Below are 12,169 nucleotides of genomic sequence, written 5' to 3'. Positions count from 1 at the left end.
TTGCAGCGGCAGCAATTCAACATGGTGCATGAACACACAATATCCGAGTACATCCTCATTTTGAGCAGATTTTCCTGATCAAAAGCTGCTTCACTACCAGAATCCACAAACTCTAAAAGAGGATTCAAAAAATTAGTTTGGGAATTTGGTACGAGAGTTGTGTGAAGAGGAAAAATATATTGTATGCAGACTGATGACAATGTCAATGTACTGCCTTCAAGTCGATTCCGACTTATGGTGACCCTATGAATAGGGTTTTCATGAGGCTGAGAGGCAGTGACTGGCCCAAGGTCACCCAGTCAGCTTCATGGCTACGTGGGGATTCGAACCCTGGTCTCCCAGGTCGTAGTCCAACACCTTAACCACTACACCATACTGGCTCTCAAGTTGTGTGAAGAGGAAAAATATATTGTATGCAGACTGATAACAGTGCCCTTTTAAACTGCTCTTGCACCAAACTCCCCAAACCACATCTTTGTACCCAGGGATGTTTAAAGAGCAGCTTGGGGGCTTCAGGGTGGGGGAGGGTGGCAACTTTTGAACAGGAAAATCTGCAAAGCCTTTGGGTTTATGTATGCATACCTCCCAGGATTGAAACTATGGGTATACTCTCTTCCTTTATCATTCATGTACAGTATCTGGGGGATGGGAGAAAATAACACAGGTTTATAAAACTTTCACAGTACAAGGAAATAATACTTTACAAACAAACAGCCTGTTCATAGCCTTTCTAAGTGTCCGTTCTCAAAAGTACAACTGAACTGAACTGCAGGGTGGGGGATATAAACAGAAACCTGAATCGTACTGAGCAAGGGAAAAGAGACACTGAAATTCATCATTTTGATGGTCATTCACATGGAAACATTTTAGATTTGAAACACTCATCCTCTTTTTGGCGCATAAGCTCCTCTCTACCTACTTTGAAAGATATCTAATTATTGCATGAGAGTCCTACAAATGGAATCCACTTTTAGGATATTCTGGGTATTTCGCATATAAAGCCATTTTATTTCCATCACCGTTTAGTAATGATTTCATTTTATGGGAATAAGAAGTGAAGAAACCCACAAAACCACCTAAAGTTCCTGCAAAAATCATTATTTTACATGGCTGAAACAATAAGTAAATTCTGCGGAAGGTGCAGCTCATCTGTGCAGAAAAGAGAAAGTGGAAATTCACGATATGGGTATGCAAAATGAAGAGACACATAGAAAATAACGTGAGGGAAAAAAGCCAAGAAGAATATAGAGAACTATTTGGGGATTCCAAATGGTTATACAAGGATAATGTATTACTTACAGAGAGTCTCTGATAAGAGGTGCATTCCCCAACTTAAAACAAGGTTTTCCAACTCCACATGAAGACTGCCTCAAAGAGAAGCTTTCTGCTAAATCAAAACCTGAAAAATATGATAGAGTGGTATCATTTATTGCTCATTTAATGCAATTTAACAAGGCTGGAGGAAATTATTGATTTGTGCCATAAACGTGTCAGTTTTGCTGGACTAACAATTGACAGACTATTTCAAATCCCATGGTTTTGGTCACAGAAATGTCCAGATCTCATTTTCTCTGTAGATGGTATATTAAGTGTGAAATTCCCTTAACACTTGACTTGGCAACCTCTGAGGAGTGCACTCGCTGTTTCCTTTTGCCATCTGAATAAATGAGTATAAAAGTGCTGCTCTTCAGAAATGAATGTAATTCCGTGCTAATTATAACAAGCAATGAAAGATGACTGTAAGTGCCTTAGCTAAGACTCTCAGAAATAAAAAGTTCTGCTTTAATGAAAACACATTTCTAAAAAAATTAAGGCGCAGTTCATTAAAATCTCTTCTACATCCTTACTTAATTTTGGACAGTCCTTTTTTTTTCCCTTAAAGAAAACTCACCTGAAACAACTTCTTCGTAGATATGGTTAAACTGATGTCCTTCTGTTTTCAACATTGGGCATGTAGTAGCTACAAAAGAATAAAAAATGTCCTAATATTTTAGAAAAAAATAAACAGATTACAGTACTATTCACTACAATAAAACTAGTATTATAAAACAATAACTAGATGTTTTCATGCAAAATGGCTATTCCTCATTTATACAGAGTACCATCCACGTGCATGACACCAGGAAATAGCAGCATGCATTACTGAAGAAGCCCTCTTGTGCAGAGGCCATGAAGAATTGGTGCATAAGTATTGTGCTATTCTTAATCAATGTTCTCAGGATTTTCTTATATTAATATTTAATTAATAATTATACAATCTAAAAGGCTAAGCAATATAGAGGAATACTGCGGAGAAGGAACAGAATTTATTTGGTTTTGGGGGAGGCTTGTTCTGTTTTTAGATCCTTGTTCTGTTTTTAAAATAATATATATTTGTTCTTGGAGTAGGTTTTCATCTATTTTTAAAGCTTTTGTAAATATATATATTTGATTACTTTGGTTTTTCACTCACATACTATGATGCTAAATATCTTTATATCCCATTATATCCCACTTTATGGTGCCACTGAAGGATTATTCAAAAATGTGTCAGGCCTGAAATAATACCTTTTTAAGTATCTGGAGTTCTCTCCCTCTCTCTCCCTCCCTCCCTTGCCTCCTTCCCTCCCCCACCCACCTTTATGGAGTATTGAGAAAACAACAGACTTTACTGGATACTACTAATGCAACTGAATCTGTAAAGCAAAATTGGGGAAATAAATTTAATATCAGTATATTGGAAGTAGAATGGATATGCACAAGCACCACACACACACACACACACAAACCCAGCCCCAACAATAGTACTTGGGTTTCAGCCAGTCTGGGACAAGAGCTTTGTGCTGTTCAGGGCTCACAGGAGAGATGCTTTTGGAGTGAAGCAGAGAGAAGCACAGCTTTTTTTCTTTCCCCAAAATCTCCCTTTGCTGTGCTATACAGGGGTAAAGGGTTCAGTTATGGGACTGGCTGCCAGTCCCAAATGTCAGCACTTTATTGCTATATAGTGTAATGAGAGATTTTGGGAGAGTGAGAAAGGGAAACTATATTACATCTTGTATTTAATTATGTTGTCTAAAGTGTATTCCTCATGCTGTAATTAAAAATTGAATTATAATATCATTCAACAGTTGGTCAATAAAGCAAAACACAACAGTGGACATGAACTATCCCAACTATTCGATTTCAGTGGAGGAGAATTACATACAGGTAATAGCTATCTTGCTGAAATCAAAAACACTCTAACTACTACCTTTGGGTTAACCGTCAATAATATTTAATATTAATTTTAAATTGTGTTTTCCCATTATTAATATTGTAAAGTTTATGTATCATGTCTCTTGTGCTTTTTTATATTTATTTTTATATTTGTATGAACTTTTTTTAAAATTGGGAATTTGCAAGTAATGTTTAATTTATAAACATTAGACAAGAATGAAAGCAACCGAGGCCAACAGTGAATGTCATTCACTGAGAAGGCAATGGTTGTTGCCACAATGTTGAGTTAATACTGTTGTGCTTTTGGAAAAATGTTAAATCATTAGATCATAAATGTTCTTTTCAAAGATTTCTGCAAGTTAAGTAGCTTTGCCATAGGGATTGTTTTAAATATGTTTTTTTATTTTTTATTGCCTTTGTATACCGCCCAGTAGCCAAAGCTCTCTGGGCGGTTTACAACAATTAAAAACATTAAAAACAAATACTGTATACAAATTAAAAAAAAACATTTTTAAAAGCAATTTAAAAACACATGCTAAATGCCTTGGAGAAGAGGAAAGTCTTTACCTGGCGCCAAAAAAATAAGTGTTGGCGCCAGGCGCACCTCATCACACACATCATTCCATGATTTGGGGGCCACCACTGAAAAGGCCCTCTCCCTTGTTGCCAGATCCCCAGCTTCCCTCCGAGTAGGCACCCGGAGAAGGGCCTTGGATGTTGAGAGTAGTGTATGGGTGGGTTCGTGTTGGGAGAGGTGTTCCATCAGGTATTGTGGTCCTAAGCCATGTAAGGCTTTATCGGTTAAAAACAGCACCTTGAATCGAGATCGGAAACATACAGGCAGCCAATGAAAGCAGGCCAGAATCGGTTTTATATGTTCGGACCGTCTGGTCCCTGTTACCAATCTGGCCGCTGCATTTTGCACTAGCTGCAGTTTCCGAACTGTCTTCAAAGGCAGCCCCACGTAGAGTGCATTGCAGTAATCTAACTTGGAGGTTACCAGAGCATGAACAATAATAAATAATAATAAATTTTATTTTTCAGCCGCCTATCTGTCCGGGTTAGGGACACTCTAGGCGACGAACAACAAGAATAAAAACAATACATATAGATCAACATAATCAAATTTTAAGCTAAAAAACCATTCATTAATTCTATTGTAACATAAGTTAATCTGTCCCAATCTTGTAGGCCTGCCTGAACAGCCAGGTCTTCAAGGCTCGGCGATAGCTGGACAGGGAGGAAGCATGTCTGAGATCGAAAGGGAGAGAGTTCCAGAGGGTGGGGGCCACAACAGAGAATGCCCTCTCTCTGGTCCGTACCAGCCTAGCTGTTCTCACCGGTGGGACCGAGAGAAGGTCTTGCGAGGCTGATCTCGTCAGGCGGCACAATCGGTGATTCTGGAGGCGTTCCTTCAGATATACTGGGCCGAAACCGTATAGGGTTTTAAAGGTCAACACCAACACCTTGAATTGGGCCCGGTAGACAACTGGTAGCCAGTGAAGATCTAATAACACTGGGGTGATATGATCCCAGCGACGGCTATGCATAATCAAGCGTGCCGCCGCGTTCTGTACCAGCTGTAATTTCCGGACTGTTTTCAAGGGTAACCCCATGTAGAGCGCATTGCAGTAGTCTAAGCGAGAGGAGACCAGGGCATGTATCAACTGAGGGAGCAGGTGAACAGGAAGATAGGGACGCAGTCTCCGTATCAGATGTAATTGATACCAAGCTGCCCGGCTCACTGCTGTAATCTGAGCCTCCATGGACAGCTGGGAGCCAAGTATGACCCCAAGACTGCGGACCTGGTCCTTCAGGGGTAAACTTACCCCATCAAGCATCAGGTCAGTAATTCCTAACTTCCTTTTATCTCCCACAAGTAATACCTCAGTCTTGTCGGGGTTCAGCTTCAGCCTATTCTCTCCCATCCATCCACTTATGGATTCTAGGCACTTGGACATGGTATTCACAGCCAACTCCGGTGAGGACTTAAAGGAGAGATAGAGCTGAGTGTCATCTGCGTACTGATGGCACTGCAACCCAAAACTCCTGATGATTGCTCCCAGCGGTTTCACATAGATGTTGAATAGCATGGGAGAGAGGATAGAACCCTGTGGCACTCCACAATGAAGAGGCCAAGGGTCTGAAACCTCATCTCCCAATGCCACCCGTTGCTGTCCAGTTAGGGGCGTAGCTGGGACACCAACCAAAGTTGGTAGAAGGCACTCCGTGCCACCGAGGCTACCTGAGCCTCAAGTGACAGAGATGGTTCTAGGAGAACCCCCAAGCTAAGAACCTGCTCCTTCAGGGGGAGTGCAACCCCATCCAGGACAGGTTGGACATCTGACAGGTTGTCAGAAGAACCACCCACTAGCAGCATCTCAGTCTTGTCTGGATTGAGCCTCAGTTTATTAGCCCTCATCCAGTCCATTGTCGCAGCCAGACACCGGTTCAGCACATTGACAGCCTCACCTGAAGAAGATGAAAAGGAGAAATAGAGCTGCATGTCATCAGCATACTGGTGGCAACACACTCCAAAGCTCTAGATGACCGCACCCAACCATTTCATGTAGATGTTGTACAGCATGGGGGACAGAACTGACCCCTGCGGAACCCCATACTGAAGAGTCCAGGGTGCCAAGCAATGTTCCCCAAGCACCACCTTCTAGAGCCGACCCGCCAAGTAGGAGCGGAACCACTGCCATGCAGTACCTCCCACTCCCAACTCAGCCAGTGTTCCCAGAAGGATACCATGGTGGATGGTATTGAAAGCCTCTGAGAGATCAAGGAGAATCAACAGAGTCACACTCCCCCTGTCTCTCTCCTGATAGAGGTCATCATACAGGGCGACCAAGGCTGTTTCCGTGCCAAAACCAGGCCTGAAACCCGACTGAATGAAATATGTTAGCACTTTCCTGTAAAATAAGCAAAGCGTTCCAACATGATGCAAATTTAAAATTCACAATTTGTAAAGACTCTTTACAAAGTGTAAAATAAGCAAAGTGCTCCAACATATGTTAATTCATAATTTGAAATGATTTTGTTTATGATTTACCTAATAAAATATGCTACATTAAATTAACATTCAAGGATTCAGTTAATCTAATTACCAATATTTTACCATAATAAAAAATTCATTTCCAAATCCTCAGCACATCAATCATCAAAAACCTTAATGCCAGTTTTATCTATATGAATAAGAACCACAAAATCCAAGTGGGGGCACTGACCCTTTCCATACCTTTTAAGAGTTCAAGCTATGATCCTGTGCATATTTAATGGGACTAAGCCCCACTGAAGACAGTGGGATTTTCTTTCAAGTAAATATGCGTAAGTTTGTGCTGTCACTCTTCCCATCTTATTCACTTTCCTTGTACCAACTGACACTTGTTTCTGTGGCCACATGACAGCATCTTTTTTCTAATAGATGTTGAGTCACACACATACTTTTGATGTAAGAGCAGAAGCTCAGTGGCTGTGATTTATAAGTCTACAAATGTACTCAAGGGACAGTGACACTGCAGCAGCAGCATGAATTCAGCATTCACACATAACATTGCTCTCACATGTTGCTATGAGAGAGAGAGAAAAAGTAGCTTACGGTAACATGTGAAAAGGTAAAGTAGTATTACATTTTAATTCAGTAGTTAATTCCATGTGCATCGATCAACCCTCACTAGTTGGCATCACTCATCATCAGCAATTGTCAGTATCCAAATATTTCTTGAAGGAGTGACCACGTGTGAACCATTTGAATCAACTAGTGACCTACTCATTTAGCGCAGATGGGATCTGTACTGAATTTAAAATGTGAAGTCCCTAAGAAAGATTGCCAAAACAAGTTAGCAGGGACTTTCCAAAATGTCACAAGGTGCAAAGGGAGAAGGCATAGCATAGCAGAATGTGCTTAATGAATTCCAAGCTGAGAGGAGAAAGGCATGGAAAATGACAGCATTTGAAATGTTTCCACTTCCAGCTACCCTGCTCACTACTGCAAACACATCAAGCAGCAAACATGTATTATAGTCTCCCTAGTTTAACGATAATATACATTGCTAACTGGAAGTAACCAGAAATTTTATATCTAAAAGAGATCACACTGTTAGTTTCATTGCATAATGTTGGATGTCGCTCTCTGTTGTAAGGAAGTTTTTGCTGTCTTTTATTGTTTGATGTTGATTTTAGTTATTAGATACTGTTGGTTTTAATTATTATATATCATATTTTAATGCTGTTTTGTTGTAAGCTGCCCTAGGAATATTGTTATGGGTTTGGGGGTTGAGATATTCTAGGGCCCCCTTCCAGCCTCTGATTTGGACTCCTGTGCCTGGAGGTGCGTTTTGCAGCTGAAAAACCTGCTCCACTGGTCAGATGAGTCTCCTTTGTTAATCTAATAGAGTGGTCACTGGGCTAATGGATCTGTCAAGTAGCCATTAACTGGTGAATGGGCTAGGGAGATCCTATTGCTATTGAAACACTTCAGGAGAGCCCCCACTCCAGGGCGAAAGAGAGGGTTTTGTTTTTAGGTAGTCTGAGGAAAGACTGGGAACGAGAGACACAGAGAGGCTGGCTCCCTGCATCATGGCTTTAGGATGCCCCCTGTAAGCTTGACAGAAAAGCAAGATCTATTGGACTGCTGATTCTTTGAAGCCCTCCATCTTATGCTCAGGCTGTGAATGTGTGTAAATAAACCATATTTTATAAAGACACCATAGACTCTGCTAACCTTCTTTTGAAGGAAATCAAACCCTGGGCAAGCACAGGGATCCTGGAGATCTCTCACTGCTCAGAGATTGGGGTGGCGCACAACAATATTTACTGATGGGTGACCATATAAATCTAATAAATAAATTAGTAAATAAAGTATTTACCCTCTGTGGCGCAGAGTGGTAAGCAGCGGTAACGCAGCCGAAGCTCTGCTCACAGCCAGAGTTCAATTCCAATGGAAGTGGAATCTCCAGTAAAAAGGATCGAGGTCCACTCTGCCTTCCATCCATCCGTGGTCGGTAAAATGAGTACCCGGCATATGCTGGGGGGTAAAGAAAGGCCAGGGAAGGAACTGGCAATCCCACCCCATATATACAGTCTGCCTAGTAAACGTCGCAAGACGTCACCCTAAGAGTCGGAAACGACTCACACTATAAGTGCGGGGACACCTTTACCTTTACATAAAGTATTCATTATTAATGGGCTGATTTAATGCAGTCAGTTCCAACTGAATGGAAGGAAACATTGAAGCAAAGGTAGCCCCTTTACATATTTATCCACATGAAGGGGAATCATCCCATTCTCAGATGTCCATGCTAAGGCATGGACAGCAGAACAAGGAAAGATGCATGTCATTGGGGCCAGAAGTGTGACCCCAGAGCCTTTTGAATCACATTATAGTCCTTCACATGAGGAACACACAAAGGAGGCTAATGTCTAAGAATTATCTAGCTACATTAGCATCCTCTCCTCCTTTGTCTATGGAGTAGCCCACATTTAGAAATGAAGTAATGCCAAGCCAACATGTATCCTAGATATTATGGGATACATAGCACGGTGTGTGTGTTTGTGTGTGTGTAAATTCCCAAGAGAAGAATCAGAAGAATCTTTCCATTGCTACAATTGCCATAAATGAACTGAATCTTTTCATCATGCTCCCAGTTTACAAGGCTGTTCTCTGTTGTGTTTCTTGTGCAACAACATCTCTGTTTCCATTTATTAAGATTTTTTTCCTACTACTTTCTGTAAATATTCTCTAAAGCCTGCCACAGCGTTCATGTAAAAATGCTTTCATCGCTGACCTCACAATTTAAAAATGAACTCTAAAAAACTCTCTTTGGAATCCCCTCCCCTTATCTCTTATCTTTTTGGCGCCGACTAAAGCCCTTCTTCTTTCAATAAGCCTTTTAAGTAGAGACCTTCTCCCAGGCTGCATCTGTGTTGGAACTGCTTTTTAATTATATTTTTAACCTTTTTTTAATGTTTTTAAAGCTTTTTAAAAAATGTTTTTAAAGATGTTTTGTTTTAATATGTTTTTAATGGTTGTTGTGTTTTAATATATTTTAAAGTCTGTTTTATGATGTTTTAAAGTGTTTTTAGTGCTTTTGTTTGCTGCCCCAGGCTCCTACTGGGAGAAATAGATATACAAATAAACTCTAAATGCAAGAAAGATGGTACTGCTGTCACTCACTGTACCCAAATATCATTTAATCTATTGTCAAAAACTCTGACTAATCTTCTCACTCCTGCATATCAGTCTTCTGCCATATTCTGTAATATCCTCATTTTCTCTGTTGAGCAAACCAGGTATTTTTCTCTCTCCACTGTTTCACTCCCTCCTGAAGACCATAACCCAACCTCATCTAACCTGTTTGTCCAGTACCATAGAGAGAGTTGGACCAGGTGACCAGGGCTACAAAGAAGCTGCTTAAAAGGTTACTGTACCCCACCAGTAACCATGTGGTAGAGGCAGTCATCCACATGGAGCTACCTCTAGCTACATGGGTGTATAGTCCTAAGCACCCAATGTTATCTTTCAGCAGACATTTAAGAAACCAGGGAAATGGATGAGTGGTAATAGGCTTGGAGGAAACCAAAGATGGCCTTCCAACCAGGGGTGTAGTTGTCTGGGGTCTCACTGGGGTTTAGACCCCTTACCTTTTTGGGAGCAGGGTCCCAATGTCTCCAGCATCCTATGAGCCAATCAGCATGAAAGGGGAGTGAGACTAACATACTTCCTTGTCATTTTCTGCTGATTGGAGCCAATGAGAGTGAGCCACTCTTCTCAGTAGCTAATACTCTCCCCTTTCATGTTGATTGGCTCCTAGTGATGTCTGTTGTTATGGGAAAAGGCATTAATAAGGATCTCAAGCCCAACCCAGCAGCAAAAAAAAAAAAGATGGGGGGTATGGTTATGACTATTATGAATGGACCCTGCACCTCCAAATGTGCTGCTATGGTACTGCTTCCCATACATCTGCAGCACCTGATTTGAAAGTTTCTGATGAACTGGACCTAGATGAGAATGAGCAACAAAAGCAAGGACTAAACGCCATATGTTCTGTACTACTTATAAAAGAGAGCTTCAGTCTATTACAAGACCCAGAGGCATGTTAATGTTAAATCATACACACTGAGCAGAGTTCACTTCACTGAAGAATATTCAAAGGAAGATTTGGCTTTTTTAAATGATGGAGTCATCACCACCTTCTTTTAACCTATCATTGACTATCTTCAACCAGAACTCTGAATATTCTATTATTTTTTTACTCAGCATTCTGTCCCAGATTTGATTGCGGCCAACAACATGGTAGAAATTCAAAAAAGCTGGTAAGGGCTCCTTTTCTAGATATTTTTTAAATATACATAACTCAGAGATACAGAAGTCAGAAGCCATGAGGAAAAAAATATACTGGTTCCTAGAGAAGACTGTAATTCCCAGACCCTCCTGTTTGTTCCATTTATGCACTCATTGTACCAGTAGATGAAGCAGGGATAATACAGCTGTGTGTCTCTTCCCTGTAGAGAAAACAGCTATATCCTGGACTTAAAGGGCCAGTAGAGAGAGCATATGTCTGACTAATAGCTGGAGTGCTCATTCTCCTTGCCTTTTAAGACCAGGGGAGAGAGCATGAGCAACTATCTTCATACCTCTCTTGGAAAGAGCACTGTGGCCGGGTTCTCTCTGCTATGTATCTTGGCTTTAAAAGGCATCAACAGCTCCACCTCTGTTCCTCTACCTGCCCTTGCCCCCCCTCCATAAAAGACCCTTGCATGACACCGTTGTGCCATTCAGGTTGAGAAGGAAAAAGTACATATCAAATTTCAGCATTCTATTGAAGTAAGTTTAGCCTTACAAGCAAAATATTTAAAACTACAATATAACAGGCTATACTGTATATCTATGCAGGCTGTGAGTGTTGTCTGCCACTGAGCCATAAACAGAGTGTGAGCTGTAATTGAAAGTCTTGGGAACATTGACTTTTAAATGACATACAATGTGAGGAGTTCAACTTGTGTACAGTCAGTGTCTGAGTATACTACTGAATAATTCTCATTGTAAATGACCAAACATTCATGAACAGTCCCACTGAAAAAACTGGAAGGATTATTCATTGTGCTGCTTTAGGAATGCAGATGAATTTAAATATAACAAGGGTAGTACCTCAATATAGTATTGTAGCAGACTGCAAGATTTCATGTGCAACTGCATAAACTACACTGATATTTCAAACTCATGATATTTTTAAACAATAGAAAGAAACATTTTCAGTCTAGGCATTAGATTCTTCAGGTGTTAGGAAAACCTAAACACGTGAGAAGGGACAGGGGAGATGAAAGTGCTAGCTTGTCACCCCACACACACACACACATGCATACTTCAGACCATTTTTGTTGCCTTCCAACTTATGGAAGGCTACTAGAATCCATGGAGGTTCCCCACCTCTTCTAGAACCATTATTTTTCAGAGTTCTAAAATGCATGGGGAGCTTTCATAGATGCAAACAGTTACTTCAGAAAGTTACCTTCCACAACATGGAAGGCAACAAAAATAGTGATGAAATGGAAAGAAATCCTCACCTCCACTGACCCCACAGATGTTGACTTTCCCCCAGCTGTAATATATGAAGAGGGCTATTGTAATGTACATATTAGAATAGTAAGCTTCAGTCTTTTCAGACCTAGGGTCCTACATTTACACAAACTTATAACATGGGACTCCCCTTTTTGAGCCATCTCTACCTGTTTTTCTTTTGTGTGTATAACTGGGGTGACCAGGTGGAAAGGAGGACAGAGTCTTGCACTTTTGATAGCCTGGCAGAAGAGAGAACATGGACATGTCTAGCTTATCATGCAGGGGCAAGAAACAACATCTGCTGAAATTCTCTCTTCTACAGAATTATTAAAGGTAAGGGAATTCTGCCTTCTCTGCATCTGGTTCACTCTCTCTTCCTCTTTCTTTTACTTTGTCTCAGTTGCTCTTTCT

General features: G+C 40.8%; 2 protein-coding genes across 8 annotated transcripts in view; one reads left to right on the top strand and one right to left on the bottom strand.

The window, feature by feature from the left end:
- The window catches only part of LOC133383081 (uncharacterized), a 66,277-nt gene that overhangs the window by 11,544 nt on the left and 42,564 nt on the right, over nt 1-12,169 (top strand). For both annotated transcript variants that reach the window (XM_061623084.1, XM_061623083.1), the window contains exons 2-4: nt 3,108-3,186; nt 10,457-10,512; nt 11,962-12,091. In XM_061623084.1, the coding sequence (XP_061479068.1) occupies nt 3,108-3,186; nt 10,457-10,512; nt 11,962-12,028 (202 nt within the window). In that variant the 3' untranslated portion in view covers nt 12,029-12,091. The remainder of the gene's footprint in view (nt 1-3,107; nt 3,187-10,456; nt 10,513-11,961; nt 12,092-12,169) is intronic.
- The window catches only part of COL19A1 (collagen type XIX alpha 1 chain), a 358,502-nt gene that overhangs the window by 329,231 nt on the left and 17,102 nt on the right, over nt 1-12,169 (bottom strand). For all 6 annotated transcript variants that reach the window (XR_009762166.1, XM_061623076.1, XM_061623078.1 and 3 more), the window contains 2 exons: nt 1,892-1,960; nt 1,300-1,399 (listed from right to left, as the gene is read on the bottom strand). Coding sequence is in view for 5 of the 6 variants with exons in the window: in XM_061623076.1 (XP_061479060.1) it covers nt 1,300-1,399; nt 1,892-1,960 (169 nt within the window). In the remaining variant the exon portion in view is untranslated. The remainder of the gene's footprint in view (nt 1-1,299; nt 1,400-1,891; nt 1,961-12,169) is intronic.

Source organism: Rhineura floridana, chromosome 4 (assembly GCF_030035675.1).
Source record: "Rhineura floridana isolate rRhiFlo1 chromosome 4, rRhiFlo1.hap2, whole genome shotgun sequence".
Classification (NCBI taxonomy): domain Eukaryota; kingdom Metazoa; phylum Chordata; class Lepidosauria; order Squamata; family Rhineuridae; genus Rhineura; species Rhineura floridana.
Note: the sequence above shows the minus strand (reverse complement) of the source record. Positions and strands in the feature narration are given on the sequence as shown.